The sequence below is a fragment of the Manis javanica genome, chromosome 9 (genome assembly GCF_040802235.1).
Source record: "Manis javanica isolate MJ-LG chromosome 9, MJ_LKY, whole genome shotgun sequence".
Taxonomy (NCBI): Eukaryota; Metazoa; Chordata; class Mammalia; order Pholidota; family Manidae; genus Manis; species Manis javanica.
The window spans coordinates 14,343,736-14,356,725 of NC_133164.1; the positions used below are offsets into that span (position 1 = coordinate 14,343,736).

The 12,990-nt window shown below is 45.1% G+C and overlaps 1 protein-coding gene across 2 annotated transcripts in view; it reads right to left on the minus strand.

The window, feature by feature from the left end:
• Positions 1 to 12,990, minus strand: part of GPC6 (glypican 6) — a 1,055,520-nt gene that overhangs the window by 10,690 nt on the left and 1,031,840 nt on the right. For both annotated transcript variants that reach the window (XM_037024937.2, XM_037024936.2), the window contains one exon: positions 10,992 to 11,128. In XM_037024937.2, the coding sequence (XP_036880832.2) occupies positions 10,992 to 11,128 (137 nt within the window). The remainder of the gene's footprint in view (positions 1 to 10,991; positions 11,129 to 12,990) is intronic.

The following is a 12,990-nucleotide window of genomic DNA, read 5'->3' on the forward strand; positions in this document are numbered from 1 at the left end:
TCTTTTTCCAAGTTCTGGAACCAAAGCCTCTATATCCGTCAGCCTCCAGAAGAAGAAGTAGAAACACACAGAGAAATTTTCACGTCTAAGCCATTTTTCAGGTACTGAAATCTTTTGCATGATGTATTTGTGTATGAATTGGTTTGCCCATTTTAAATCAGAGGTCCTCTGACTGAGCTCCATGTCTGCATCCATATCTCGAGCAAAATCGACTTCACAATGTTCACTACATAATGAATAATGAAACATACAAAGTGCATTGCAAATTATTTTCCACAGTGCTTCACAGTATTTGCTGCCCTAAAACAATGTCCTAATTGAAATTTTTTAGAAAGTCATGGAACCCTATCTCTTTATTTTTGCAGTAAAGCATAACTTCTATGCTGCCTTTTAATATATCTGGTACATCAATCAACTCTTGTAACATTCGAAGATGGTCTTCCTGATATAACTTCTAAAGTACGACATCGGATTAACTATTATTGCCACTCAATGCTGTGCTCTGGGCTCAGTGAGCTCTACTTAATTAATAAAACCCCGTGGAATAAACAATAGCAAGTGCAGGCTAGCCGTGGCTGACACCCGGGTGGAGAGGGGCTGAAAGGTGACCGTCCGTTCTGGTGTTGCCCTTCGACATTTCGGGCAATGACTCCTGCAGCTGAACCTGGGCTGAGTCAGAGGAGGGCTTTGTTTCTTTGAGATTCTGTGTGCACTGCACGGCTAGCTGAGACTCATTTATCAGAAGCTGACTGCGATAGCTTACACGGGAATGCTGCCCCTGGGAGTCTGAGCATCCAGGAACAATAAGAGACTGCCAAGTAAACCCAGCCTCTAACTGTGCCTACTGATGCTCAGCCACTTGCAATAAAAACAAGGAACAATGCATCTGTGTCCTCAAGAACCTTTTCTCCTTTCCCTGTATTCAAAGGGTAACTTTAGAAACAACGTGAAAACTTAAACCGAAAACACTGCTGAAAAAGAAAATGGCCATTTTGTTACTCGCGAGGTACATCCACCAAATCTGTGGAAGAATTTCAGCCTGAAGGATGTATGGCAGCTCCGTTCAGCACCAAGACTCACGAGCCCTTTGCTGCCTCTCCTGTTTGATCTCCTTACATTACATCCTGTAAAAATGGGTGCATTATGGAGCCCATACTATTTTTCTCTCACTAGATTCTGTGCCATCTCTTTGGCCTGACAGCAGTCTATTTTTGCACCATCACGGTCCTGGGAGACCTGGAAAGAAAGGAGAATCGCAGTGCAGTTAACTCGGGTTCTCAGGCTGGAAGCACGTTTCCCTGAGGTAGGGAGACCCCAGAAATGAGGACAGATTGGAGGGGTGAACAGGGGTGTCATTGTTTGCCAATGCTTCATGATGAGGCGTGGTGAGTGAGGGGCATCCCTGAATAATTAAGCATAGCTTCCCCCTCCTGGTTACCTTCTATTTTCCAGGAACACATGTAAGAACCAAATTTTTGGCAGTTTTGAGGAATCATTCTCCTTCCCATCTGCTATGGTATGAAAGTTGGTATTCCCCTCCGATTTACTTGTTGAAAACTACTGTCCAGGGTGATGGTCATAGGAGGGGAGATCTTTGGGAGGTGGGGAGGTCGTGAGGGCAGAGCTTTCTCAGTTGGGATTAGTGCCCTTATAGTAGTGACCCCAGAGCACGGCCTCGTCTCTTCCACTGTGTAAGAACACAAGAAGTCTGCAGCCTCAAAGGAGCCTCTCACCGGCCCGTGGCAGCACCTGATCTAGGACTTCCAGCCTCCACATGTGTGAGAGATAAATATCTGTTGTTTCCAAGGGACTTTGTGGCATTTTGTCACATAAGCCCAAATGGACTACGACAAATCTAATTTCATATTGCTGAGGTAGGTTTCCCTGATTACATTCAAAGATTACGCTGATTAGGGTGGGTGACTCCCATAGGAATTTGGGGGGTGCCTATACATTCAACTTTGGGGGTAGCTTCAGGCTCCATGCTGGGGCTTTTACTGGCAGAGCTGGCCACCTCTGTCACCTGAGAAACGTTAAATGTGACCTGTCCCCACAGAAGGTTCCCACTGGCCAGACACAGTATCTGTCATTGTCATCACTCAAAATCACTTCTTTTAGTTGAGCTGATGCTTCCTGAAAGATGCTGTTGGTTTAGATGGGCTTGCTGGGAGAAGAGACGTGTTAACTTACCAGTATTCAGTACTTCTCAGCACCACATCACTGCTGAGAGGGGTTCTGGTGTAAGGAGCTGCACAGAGAGGGAGAGGCCCACACAGCTCTCACGATTTAATGGGGTTGGAAAGCTTGCAAAGTCTGAGAAGTGAGACACTTGCCAGGGAGGTTAGCTCCATGGTGCCCAGTGGGGCTGGCAAGAGGCCGAGTGGAAGCTGGTGCGGGAATGGGGAGAAACAGCATCCCTAGGTGCCTGATACTTTGTTGCCAGATGCCTGATACTTCCTCGGACTTGCCGGGCCTCAAGGCACACTCGGAAGAGGGAGGGGAAAGCACTTCCAATCCTGTGTGTTACCACAGATGAACTCTATTCAATACAAATCTCTCTAGCAATTTTGATTTCCAAGCTGCATATTCATTCATCTCCCCTGGGTTGGAGAGTTTTACTAATCTTAGTAGATATAATACTACCACAGATCTAAAATTTTTTATCTGCAGTTCCAAGATTTAAAAAATCTCCAATGGTTCTTTTTTTTTTTTCAATCTACTTGTTAGCAAAACTCGATCTGATCTGAAACGAGACCAGTCACAGTTCTCATGTATCCCATGTAGTGTGAACAGTAATACACTGTGTGCAGAAATGTAATGTGTTTGATTAAGAGTCTCAACCTTGACCTTTCTGGGGAGTATTACATAATATATAGTATACACATTATGATCATTTTCTCAAATCTAAACAAATTCTGAATTCTGAAATATGTATGGTCCCAAAGACCCCAAATAAGGGATGATGGACCTATGGGAGCCAGAGCCCCATGCAGAAGCTTCCTTCAAACTGAAGTTTTAGACTCCACACCCATTAGGAGGCTACTGTGAAAATAAGCAAAGCAAAACCAACCAGGACTGGTGTGAATGTCAAGTACGGGTTAAATGCTGGACCTGAAGGTTTTGACTGCCGATTGCATCCATTTCCAAGGCCACAGAGCTTCCAGCAAACCAGTCAGATGAGGAACCAGCTGCCCCCACCCAGGCAGGTCCCCTTTCACAAAGCCTGGCATTACCTAGATAACTGACCACTGGGGTGACCCACACCCTCCTTCCCTCGCCCTCATTCCCTCTCTTATGTTTTAAATTAGCCAGTAAAAAGCAAATGTGAGAAACCTGATACAGGCAGAGCCCCGGGTCACCCCACATTTTTTCTCTCTCTCTCTGTGCAATCATGCTGTCACCCTTGATTGTGCCATGCACATCCAGGTCCTGTGAATAATAAACCTGATTTGTCAAAATTCCCTGATGATTCCTTGCTAAAATATGCCCTACAGTCATAAGAACCACATGAGCCTTCCCAGTCACAAACAGGGACTCTGGTTGGGGAAATCAATGTCCGTGCTTGCTATGAGTGACATGGGACAGGCCAGCACTAACCAGAGGTGCCCCCATCGGGACTGATGGCACATGGAGAAATCAGGACATTGTGCAGTGCTGCAGGGACTATAAGATGGGGCAGCGCTGTGGAGAACAGAATGGCAGCTTTTTGAAAAATCAAAACTAGAATTATGTATGAACCAGCAATTCCACTTCTGGAATTTGCAATCCAAAGGAATTGAAAGCAAGTCTCAAACAGATATCTGTACATCTCTGTACATTGTGGCATTATTTATACTAGCCCAAAGGTGGAAGCAACCCAAGTGTCCATTGTCTAATGCCTGGGTAAACAAGATGTGGTGTATACATCCAATACGTTCAGCCTTGGAAAGGAATGAAATTCCAACACATGCTACCACATGCACGAAACTTAAAGACATCGTGCTAAGTGCAAGAGGCTGGTCACAAATGGACAAATATTGTATAATTCCACTTATATGAGGTACCTGGAATAGTCACATTCATAGAGCCAGAAAGGAGAATGGCGGCTGCCAGGGGATGGGGGAAGGTAGGGTGGGAAGTTAGTATTTAATGGGTGCAGAGTTTCAGTTTTGGAAGATGAAAAAGTTTCGTGGATGGATGGTGGGGATGGTGTCCAATAATGTGAATGCACTTTATCCCACTGAACTGTATAAAGAGGGTGAAACGCTTACATTTTATATTATGTATATTTTACCACAATTTAAAAAAATCCAAGTTTTAAGTATAACTTTTCTAAAGTTCTTGTTATCGATTCCTTTTTCCCCTTCCACTGTCCTGCCTGAAAAGTGGAATTACACAAAACATACTGTGATTTTATGCTTTAAGTGGATGGATAAATTCTTGAAGACTGTTAAGCTCCAGTTGTGTCTGGCTTAGGTACTTCCATCAGCTCTGACACTGAGATGTAGTCCAAGGCACAGGGACTGGCCCCAGGACACCTGGGACCCAGCAGTGTGATGTGGGCACGTCACTTAGCTACTTTATATAATTGCCTGTTCTTAAATATTTATGTGAATAAGACTTACCTTGTTTGTTTCATAAACTGCCATTTTGAGCTACGATACACGAAAATGTTGCAAAGTACACCACTATGCAATTCTAATGCATTCTTATGAAAATGAAGTTGTTAACACAGTTCCTTCCACTGCCAAACTTGTTTCTTGGAAGTGGCTGACAGAAGCAGAACTTGGCGTTTTAAAGCCCAAATTCGTGTGCGGAAGAATGATTTGTGTGGCTTTCCTCCAGGTGGAGAAAGCGTGGCATGAAGTGGTTTGGAAGCTCTTGGAGGACACACAGCTCATTGGTTGCAGCAGTGAGCAGAAGCAAAATTCCCTGACTTGGCCTCTTAAACCATTGGCAGGAGCTCTCCTACCAATCCTTTCTTCTGAGAAAAGATGAAAGGATGTCAGCAACCTAGAAGGAGCCCACAAACTACAGGGTGGAAAGGAAAGTAGAGCCGAGAGCCAGTTCTCAGGGCTGCCAAGCTGTCGACAGCAACATGCTTTCTTCCTACTTTAGCCACATTTTTGTACCACTTGCAGCAGATGTGTGCAAGGCCCCTCTGCTCCTGGGGTCTTCCCTCCCCTGTGTGCCACAGAAGGGCAGTGGGTGTTCACGAATGCCAGGTTTGACAGTTGCCAGTCCTCTCCCCAGACACATTTCCCACCTTCCTGAGGTGGCTGCCTGGCTGGGTGTACATCAGATATTTCCCAGTTCTTCAAAATGTAGCTGGAGTGCTTTGGGACATATTCTGCCATCAGACAAAAGCAATTTTGTCCTCCACATCGGCCACATCACTATCTTTGGCAGATTTTGTCCTTCCATCTCCTCAAACTTACCCCATCATCACTTGCTATTTTCTTTGTTTGGTCAGTCCACTCAGTGGCTGGTGAGAGTGATCTGTTTCTAGATCTTTCTACGTATTTCTTACAATTTACTGTATTCACCTCCAGCCTCAGGAAAGATATTCTTGGGGGCACAGTTATTTCCATGAGGATCAGATCCTTTGAAAGACAGCAGAGTCTCTCTGCAAAGGCTATGTTTTCAAAGGATCCAATTTAATCCTCATCCCTCAGCCCACATCTTGGTCGCCTCCTGCCGGAAGGTGTTTCAGAGAAAGAACGCAGCGAGGGCTCAACACCAGCTCACGGGGGGCGGAAGCAGAAAGTTGTTTGCCAGTTTGATGGGGGAGAGGGAGGAATCTGGAAATAACTGACTCAAGAAACCCTGAGGACTCCAAAATAATGCATGTTCGGTCATGAAATCCATGGGCTTTGCTGCTCAGAATGACTTCCATCTTCCATGCTTTCCCTTCCCTTTAAACTCCTATCTATGAGCTTAGGGAAAGGATCCCCATGAGAGAAATCAGTTCTCAAGAAGAGACGCAGGTGATGTGGTTTGGCTGCGGCTATGTCCTTAAAAGCAAGAATCTGTCTGTATAGCAGCTGAAAGCTAAGAGCCTGTATGAACACCGGGAGGACTTTGCTTTTGCTGCTGCTGCCTGACAAAGTTGTAACCTCTATGCTAACCACATAGAACTTTTATTTCCCTCCGAGCCTGCGCTTTCCTGCCTCACCTCTAATCATTCTTCTCCAGCTCCCCCTGCACAATCAGCTCATTCTGGCCACCCGGCTGCCCACAGTGCCCTTTTCAGGGATGACAGGTGACAACAGACATACTCCGGGGATCTCTATATTCACCCTGGGAGTTTTAGGAGGCCTAGATTTGTCACCTGCATCAAAACTCTTTAATACTTTTTCCCTTGGCTTTCTAGATGACTGTCAATGTTCCTCCCTCATTACCAGGTTCCTTGCAATTCCTGTTTGTCTGAGTTGAGTCAGAATGTTGCTGCATTTTCTCTCATTTCTCCCTAAGAGTTGCTTAGGTAAGTGAGATATGGGGAGAGTATTGCTGCTGGTCACCGATGATGCCTCTGAGGCTGCTTGTTCTAAGGGACAGACCCTGCTTGAGTTCTGAGGAAAATCCCTTGGTAGCTCTTGTGATAAAGTAGGATATGAATCTGAGTACAAACTGCTATTGACTGTCTCCCCACAAGACCCATATACTGATGCCCTACCCCCCAAAAGTGATGGTATTGGGAGGTGGGGGCTTGGGAAGGTGATTAGGTTTAGATGAGGTCGTGAGGGTAGGGCCCCATAATGGCATTAGAGCCCCCACAAGAAGAAGTCAGAGCCCTCTCCCTCTAATTTCCAGCCCTGCTGGCACCCTGATCTTGGACTTCAAGCCTCCATACCATGAGATATAGATTAATGTTGAAGCCACCCAGTCAATGGTATCTTGATTAGGGCAGCCTGACCTAAGACACTAACTGAATCAAGTACTGATGAGGGATTCAAAGTATCCACCCTTGGCCCACAGGGGTATCTTATTTGAGACCCAACTCAGAGGTTTGGGTGGACAACCTCCTGCCTTGCAAAGACTGTGTCACATCTCCAACTTACTCTCTCCTGGTGCACATGTGAAGCCTAAGCAATTCATTGTCAAGATGACTCCCCCCAGCCCGTACTCTGTCTGTCTGTAGAGTGTGATGTTACAACTGAACCATGAGACCTCCCCGGCCTAACTGCTCTTGTAATTTTTAACATAAGAAAACCCCATTACAGGAAACACTAAGGGTATCTGTGGGGGCAAAGAGAAAAAACAAATCATAATGTGCTTCTGCAGGCTTGGGCCTGAACGGGCAAAGGGAACATCTTACATGTTAATAGGCACCTAAAGCAGGGCTGTCAGACAAATCTGAATTTCAGATAAACAACGAATCCTTTCTTCAGAATAAGTGTGTTCCATTTGATGTCTGGCATTTTTATGTGTGCTAAATCTGGCCAAGTCTCTCTTAGAGCCCTGCTCCTCAAAGTGTGGGTCCTGGCTGAGCAACAGCTGCGTTCCCCAGAAGCTAGTGAGAAACGCAGAATCTCAGGTCACAGCTCAGAGTTACCGAATCAGAATCTGCATGTTTAAGAAGATCCCCAAGAGTTTGGTGTGCACACGAATTCTTGAGAAGCAGTTTTAGGGTTTACCATGTATTTTTGCAGACTTTATTGCTTTGGTCTTTAAGTTGTCCCAATCAGAGGGCAATGGGAGGGAAGGGCTTCTCCTGACCACTTGGTCTTTTTGTCAGAATGGAGAATGTAATGCTTACAGGGTGGTTATTGGCACTCCTGTGGTCTAAGGACATGGTCTCTTCCTTCTACTTCACCTCCTGTTTCTAGACCTGCTTAGCTATTGGTGGGGGTTGGAGCAGGGGGTCGCAGGTGGGTTCAGATGCTAGGGGAGCCACCACTCACATATCCTTGGCCATTATCTCAACACAGCAGAGTTCTCCCTGTGGACACCCTAGCAGCCATGTCTATGTGTATTTTGTCCTATTTCATCATCATTAATTTCAACAGGTACCATTCATTTAGTAATAGCTATTTGGGAAAATAATATGTACTGAAGTAAATGGACATACCCACTGTAGGAGTCATTTTTATTTCAGAGATGTTACTATGTGAAATAGGTATGCTTCTGAATCCAGGAAGCATGGTAAAGAACTATGGAATGGCATTCAGAAAACAGCAGAAATATGGGTGATGGAAGACATGTTTGATCAAATTATTAGGATAAAAGGGCTGTAGGATAATCAAAGAATGTGGCTGGAGTCAGATGGATGAAACATAAAGAGAGGAAGAAATTTCTGAGTTATTGGTGGCCTCATACCATAGGCTTGAGTTTAAAAACTCCAGACAGACTATGACAATCTCTGTCAATGTTAATAGCCATCTCTGTTCCATATCCATTAACACTTGTTGATAGATTCTTTAAAAAAATTAAACTTCTGGTTATTTTAGTTCACATGCATGATAAGAATAACCTTTCTTTCTTCTTTACAAGCATTCCTAAACATTTAGGAAATCTTATCATCTGAAAATCCATGCTTGAAAGGTAGGAAAAAGTAGGTTATTATCTGCATTACAAATGGATTTTCTAACTTACTACATAGCTCAGTGAGCTTTCTTAAAATGAAGAACTTCTCTCATGTGTTCTTAGATCAACTAATATTTGGATGAGAAGACAGCATCAATTAAGTTAGTTCAAGAAGTTTTTATGGTAATCTACTTAGTATGCTATTAAATATGAAGTAATACTAATAAGGTTCCATTCTAGTGGAAGAATTTTTTAGAAAGGAACTGAAAGGCACCATGGAATTATAATTTTTCAATGGGAATATAATTGGAGTCCAAATATCTGACAGCCTTGTCTTTTTAATAACATACAGGACTAAATTCTGGAATACTTCCGCAAATCATTTTATTGCATTAATTTGATGGTTCCCCTCACCTGCATACATCCCCCGTTGGGTTCCCATTGACTGCAGGATAAAACTCAAATCTGGTACCTGAGTACTGAGTCAGATGCTTCTCCACCTATGTGGTCCTTTCCCCATACTACAGTGGCACAGTATGGTACTTGCCATTCCTAAATCCACTGTCACCTCTCCAACCACTGTGACTTTGCATTTGTGGGCAGACACCACTGCTATCATATAGACTGAATTCATAGAGCCTTGCACAGTGCCTGGGAAGAGGGAAAGCATAAGAATATTTTGGATGGACTGATGGACTGATTGAATGTAGAGCCACTAGGTCTTGTATAGAGCGAGGAATCTGTTTCATTAGTTCTAATATTTAGCTGTCATTTGTTTTAGAGGCAGGGTATTGAAGAGAAAAGGGGACTGGGCCATGATTTGGGAGAGTTCCAGTTTTCACCCTTGTTAGTTGGGTAACCCTAGACTAATTGTTTACCCTGTCTGGTTTCCTGAACTGCACCGTGAGGAACTTGGCTTGACCCTCTCCATCTCCTCTAGCTCTGACTCCAGCAGTCTTTATTTTCCCTGTTCACTTTCTTAATGGAGTGTAGCCCGTTCCCCAATCTCTGCCCCAAATCATTCTTTATATTTCCTTTTGTAAGAAGTTGCATATGCACTAATATCCAGCAACTTGTGTAACTACCCATGGGAATGTAATTCAAACCCAGCTTCATTTTAGCCACGGCTGAAAGGTAAATATGTGTGGGTGACAGAGCAGCTCAAAAAATTAGCCACTTTCTTCATGAGGCCATCTGGTTTTTCCTTTGGTGTCTTTCTGCATAGTCATTAGGAAAAGACACATTCAAAACTGGTAATTCATGGCTGAATCTGCCGGCCAAAGGTCTCCTTCCTAAAAGGCTGGACACTGGTAAATTCCTAAGCTTTTTTGAGGGACATGTTGATATTGCGACTATCCCACTATAATCTCAGGATCTAAGATTTGGATGTTGGTATGTTGGGGCTATGGAAATGATTACAGCTCTTTCTATAACAGGCTTGTTTTCATCTTGCTAAATTCTCCCTAGGATAGCTAATAAAATCATTAACAAGAGATGCTAAAGCACGACACAGCAGTGTAAGAAGCACCCCCAGTGACCCATCCCTTGCACTCCTGCAGCTCCTTCTACACTTGATATCCACTTATCTTCTTGTTACTTTTTGATCACAGCTGCTTCCTATGCTTGAGACACCCGGGCAGGCCCCAGAGGATTCCCCCTTCTTAACTTCTCCACCTGCTGGTCAATCCCCAAAGAGTCCTTGAGCCCAATTTACCAGCTGCTCTCCCCACCTGCGCCCCGGCTGAGACTGGCTCTGGCAGACTCCTCTCCTGGTGTTCTTCCTTGCTTGTCAACTCTCAGCCGGGTCCCCCATCCGACATCGCCACCCTACGAAAACTCAGGCCAAGCCCGCTTCTGAGCTGACCCAGGAAATCCGGAAATACTCTTTCACCTGCAGTAGCATTGGGCCGCGGATGGAAACCAGGATGGAAAGCAGGCTGGCTCTCACCAGGAGATCCCAGTGGGACTTTTCAGGGCACAGGACCTGTGAGAAAACTTCCCTGGGTGTCCCCCAGTCACGTTCTCTTTCCCCTACCCTTTCAGTGAGCACTTCAACATTTTTTTCTCCAAGGATGAAAAAAATTACAGTTAACATTTCACTTCCTGTTTAACTTGTGATGGGAAAAAACCTAGCAAGCCAAATTTAACTATGGATAAAAATAGCTGCTATCTTAAAAGTCACTAAGTGAACGTAAAGGACTCTTAGGGATCTCAAGATATCCACAAGCTGGCATCTGTCCCCATTCCTCCGTCCTCATCCAGAGGCGAGGCATTCAGAACGTGGGGTCCACGCTTAATGGCACCTCGAGAGTAAGTGCTCCCAGGTGCTCATCAAACCTGTCACTCTGAACAGCTGTCGCTAAGTGACCACTTGTCCCTCCACTCTCCGTTGCTTTTTGCATAACGGGTCTGCAGAGTGGTGCCAGGAGAGCCTTCCGGGGCGGGATGCGCACTGCCCGGCCCCTGAGCACAGCGAGTCCCCTCACCTGGCTTTGCTGTGTCCGTTCCAGCACTCCTCTTCGCTGCCCGCGCCTGCTGTCATGCTCCCATCCTTGCAGATGGTGTAGGGCAACGCCGACCAGACCTTTTTAGAGAGCTTCAGTTTCTCTTTTATGTCTGTGACCTGATCAAGAAAGCAGGAAAGAGAGTGAACATTCTCCCCAGGCGTTGTCTACACAAGGAAGCAGCGCAGGGCAAGGTTAGGAAACCTGTGATGGGGTCGAGCACAAGCTCCTTATCAGTCTTATGAGACACCCCGGCTGCAGGATTCATTGTCCAGGAAAGCCTCCCTCCCTCCTCCCTCCCTCTTCCTCTAGCCTCTGGCAGAGAGTTCTCAGGTAATTGGTTTTTTTGTTTTCCACCTTTTCTGTCCTCCCATCCTTTGAATTAAAAACTTATGAAGCATCTCAGCTGGCTTCAGGTCCCTCTCTCCAGCTGGGAGAAATAGGTGTTTCCTGATTGCAAACATCCTAAATATGTTCTATATAATTCATTTGCTTGGATGTCAGATAAATGCCCCTAAACTATGCACCACAAGATAGAAGGCTTTTCCAATGGTCTATTTGTTTTAGCAAGAAGTAAGTATTGTCCTTAGGTGAGTGCTGAAAACCTCTGCTCTTGACCAAATGGCAGGTCCATACAGGGCACACTCGGATGGTGAGCAGCAGCCCAAACACATTAGAAAAATCTCTAGATTTTTAGAGTGAAAAGTCATTTCCAAAAACAGGTAAGTATAAAATCCACAGCCCTGTGAACTGATGCCTGGGAGAAGCTTAGTAACATGTTTTAGTGCTTTCAGGCTCAGGACTGACTTTTCACCTGTGGGAAGGTTAGGGCGAGGGATTAGTACCAATATCTGGTTCTATAATAAGTATCCAGGTTCAAGCAGTCGCCACCACCATTTCCTATTCTTCCTGTGTGGACATTGGGGAAGTGTGTGGATGGCTGATCTGCATAGGTTATAGGTTGGATTATGTGTCCCCCTCCCCAACATTCACATACCGAAGTCCTAACGCTCAGCGCCTCCAATGTGATCTTACTTGGAGACAGGGTTTTTACAGACGTAAGGAAGTTAAAATGAGGTCATTAGGGTGACCCTAATCCAGTATGCCGCTGTTCTTATAAACAAGGGCAATTTGGACATAGGAACAGATGGAAGACGAAATGAAGGGCCATGGGAAGAGGACATCCATCCACAGCCCATGAGAGAGGCCTGGGAAACATCCTTTCCTTGAGGCTCAGAGGGAACCAACCCTCCCGGCATCCTGACTTTGGACTTTTGGCCAATGAACTGTGAGACAATACATTTCTGTTGTTTAAACCACTCTGTCTGTGGTGCTTTTTTACAGCCGTGCTAGCAAACCTGCAGAGCATCCCAGAAGGGAGAACTGCTGAGAGGAATGGCATTAGGATTATGTATTGGAGATCAACATCTTCTGGAGACAGAGGATTCTGTGTGTACTGTGGATGGTGTATCGATTTGAGAAACACATTCCAAAGTTTTTGTTTTGTATCAGGCTTAAGAGTGAACACAGAGAAATGAAAGATCTCTGACATTTTATTGTGTCCCCAGTCATATTTCTCAGTCGTTTCAGAATTGCCTAGTTTTGGGTCCTTGCTTATCTGTGATTCTGATGCTGACAGAGGCGATAGTACTGGGAAATGTCTGCTCTTCCATAAGGTGCTGAAGATGACCAGTTGCTGAATTGGAGAACCTTGGCACATACCCTTGGATAGGGTGAGGTTACTTTTGTTTTAGAGCGTGAGAGATGTCAATGAGTAATGACATTTCCAGAAGTAGCGTACACGCAGCAAAACGTTTAGGATTGCTAAAAACCTACACTCTTGGATTTCCTCCATTCATGCTGACACAGGCCCACAGGCAACCCCCTGGCTCTCCTTCCAGCCAGTCTGATGGTGAGGGGATCTGCACGGGGAGTCAGTCCTTTTCTGCTACCACTTGGGCACCGAGCTGTGTGCATGTTG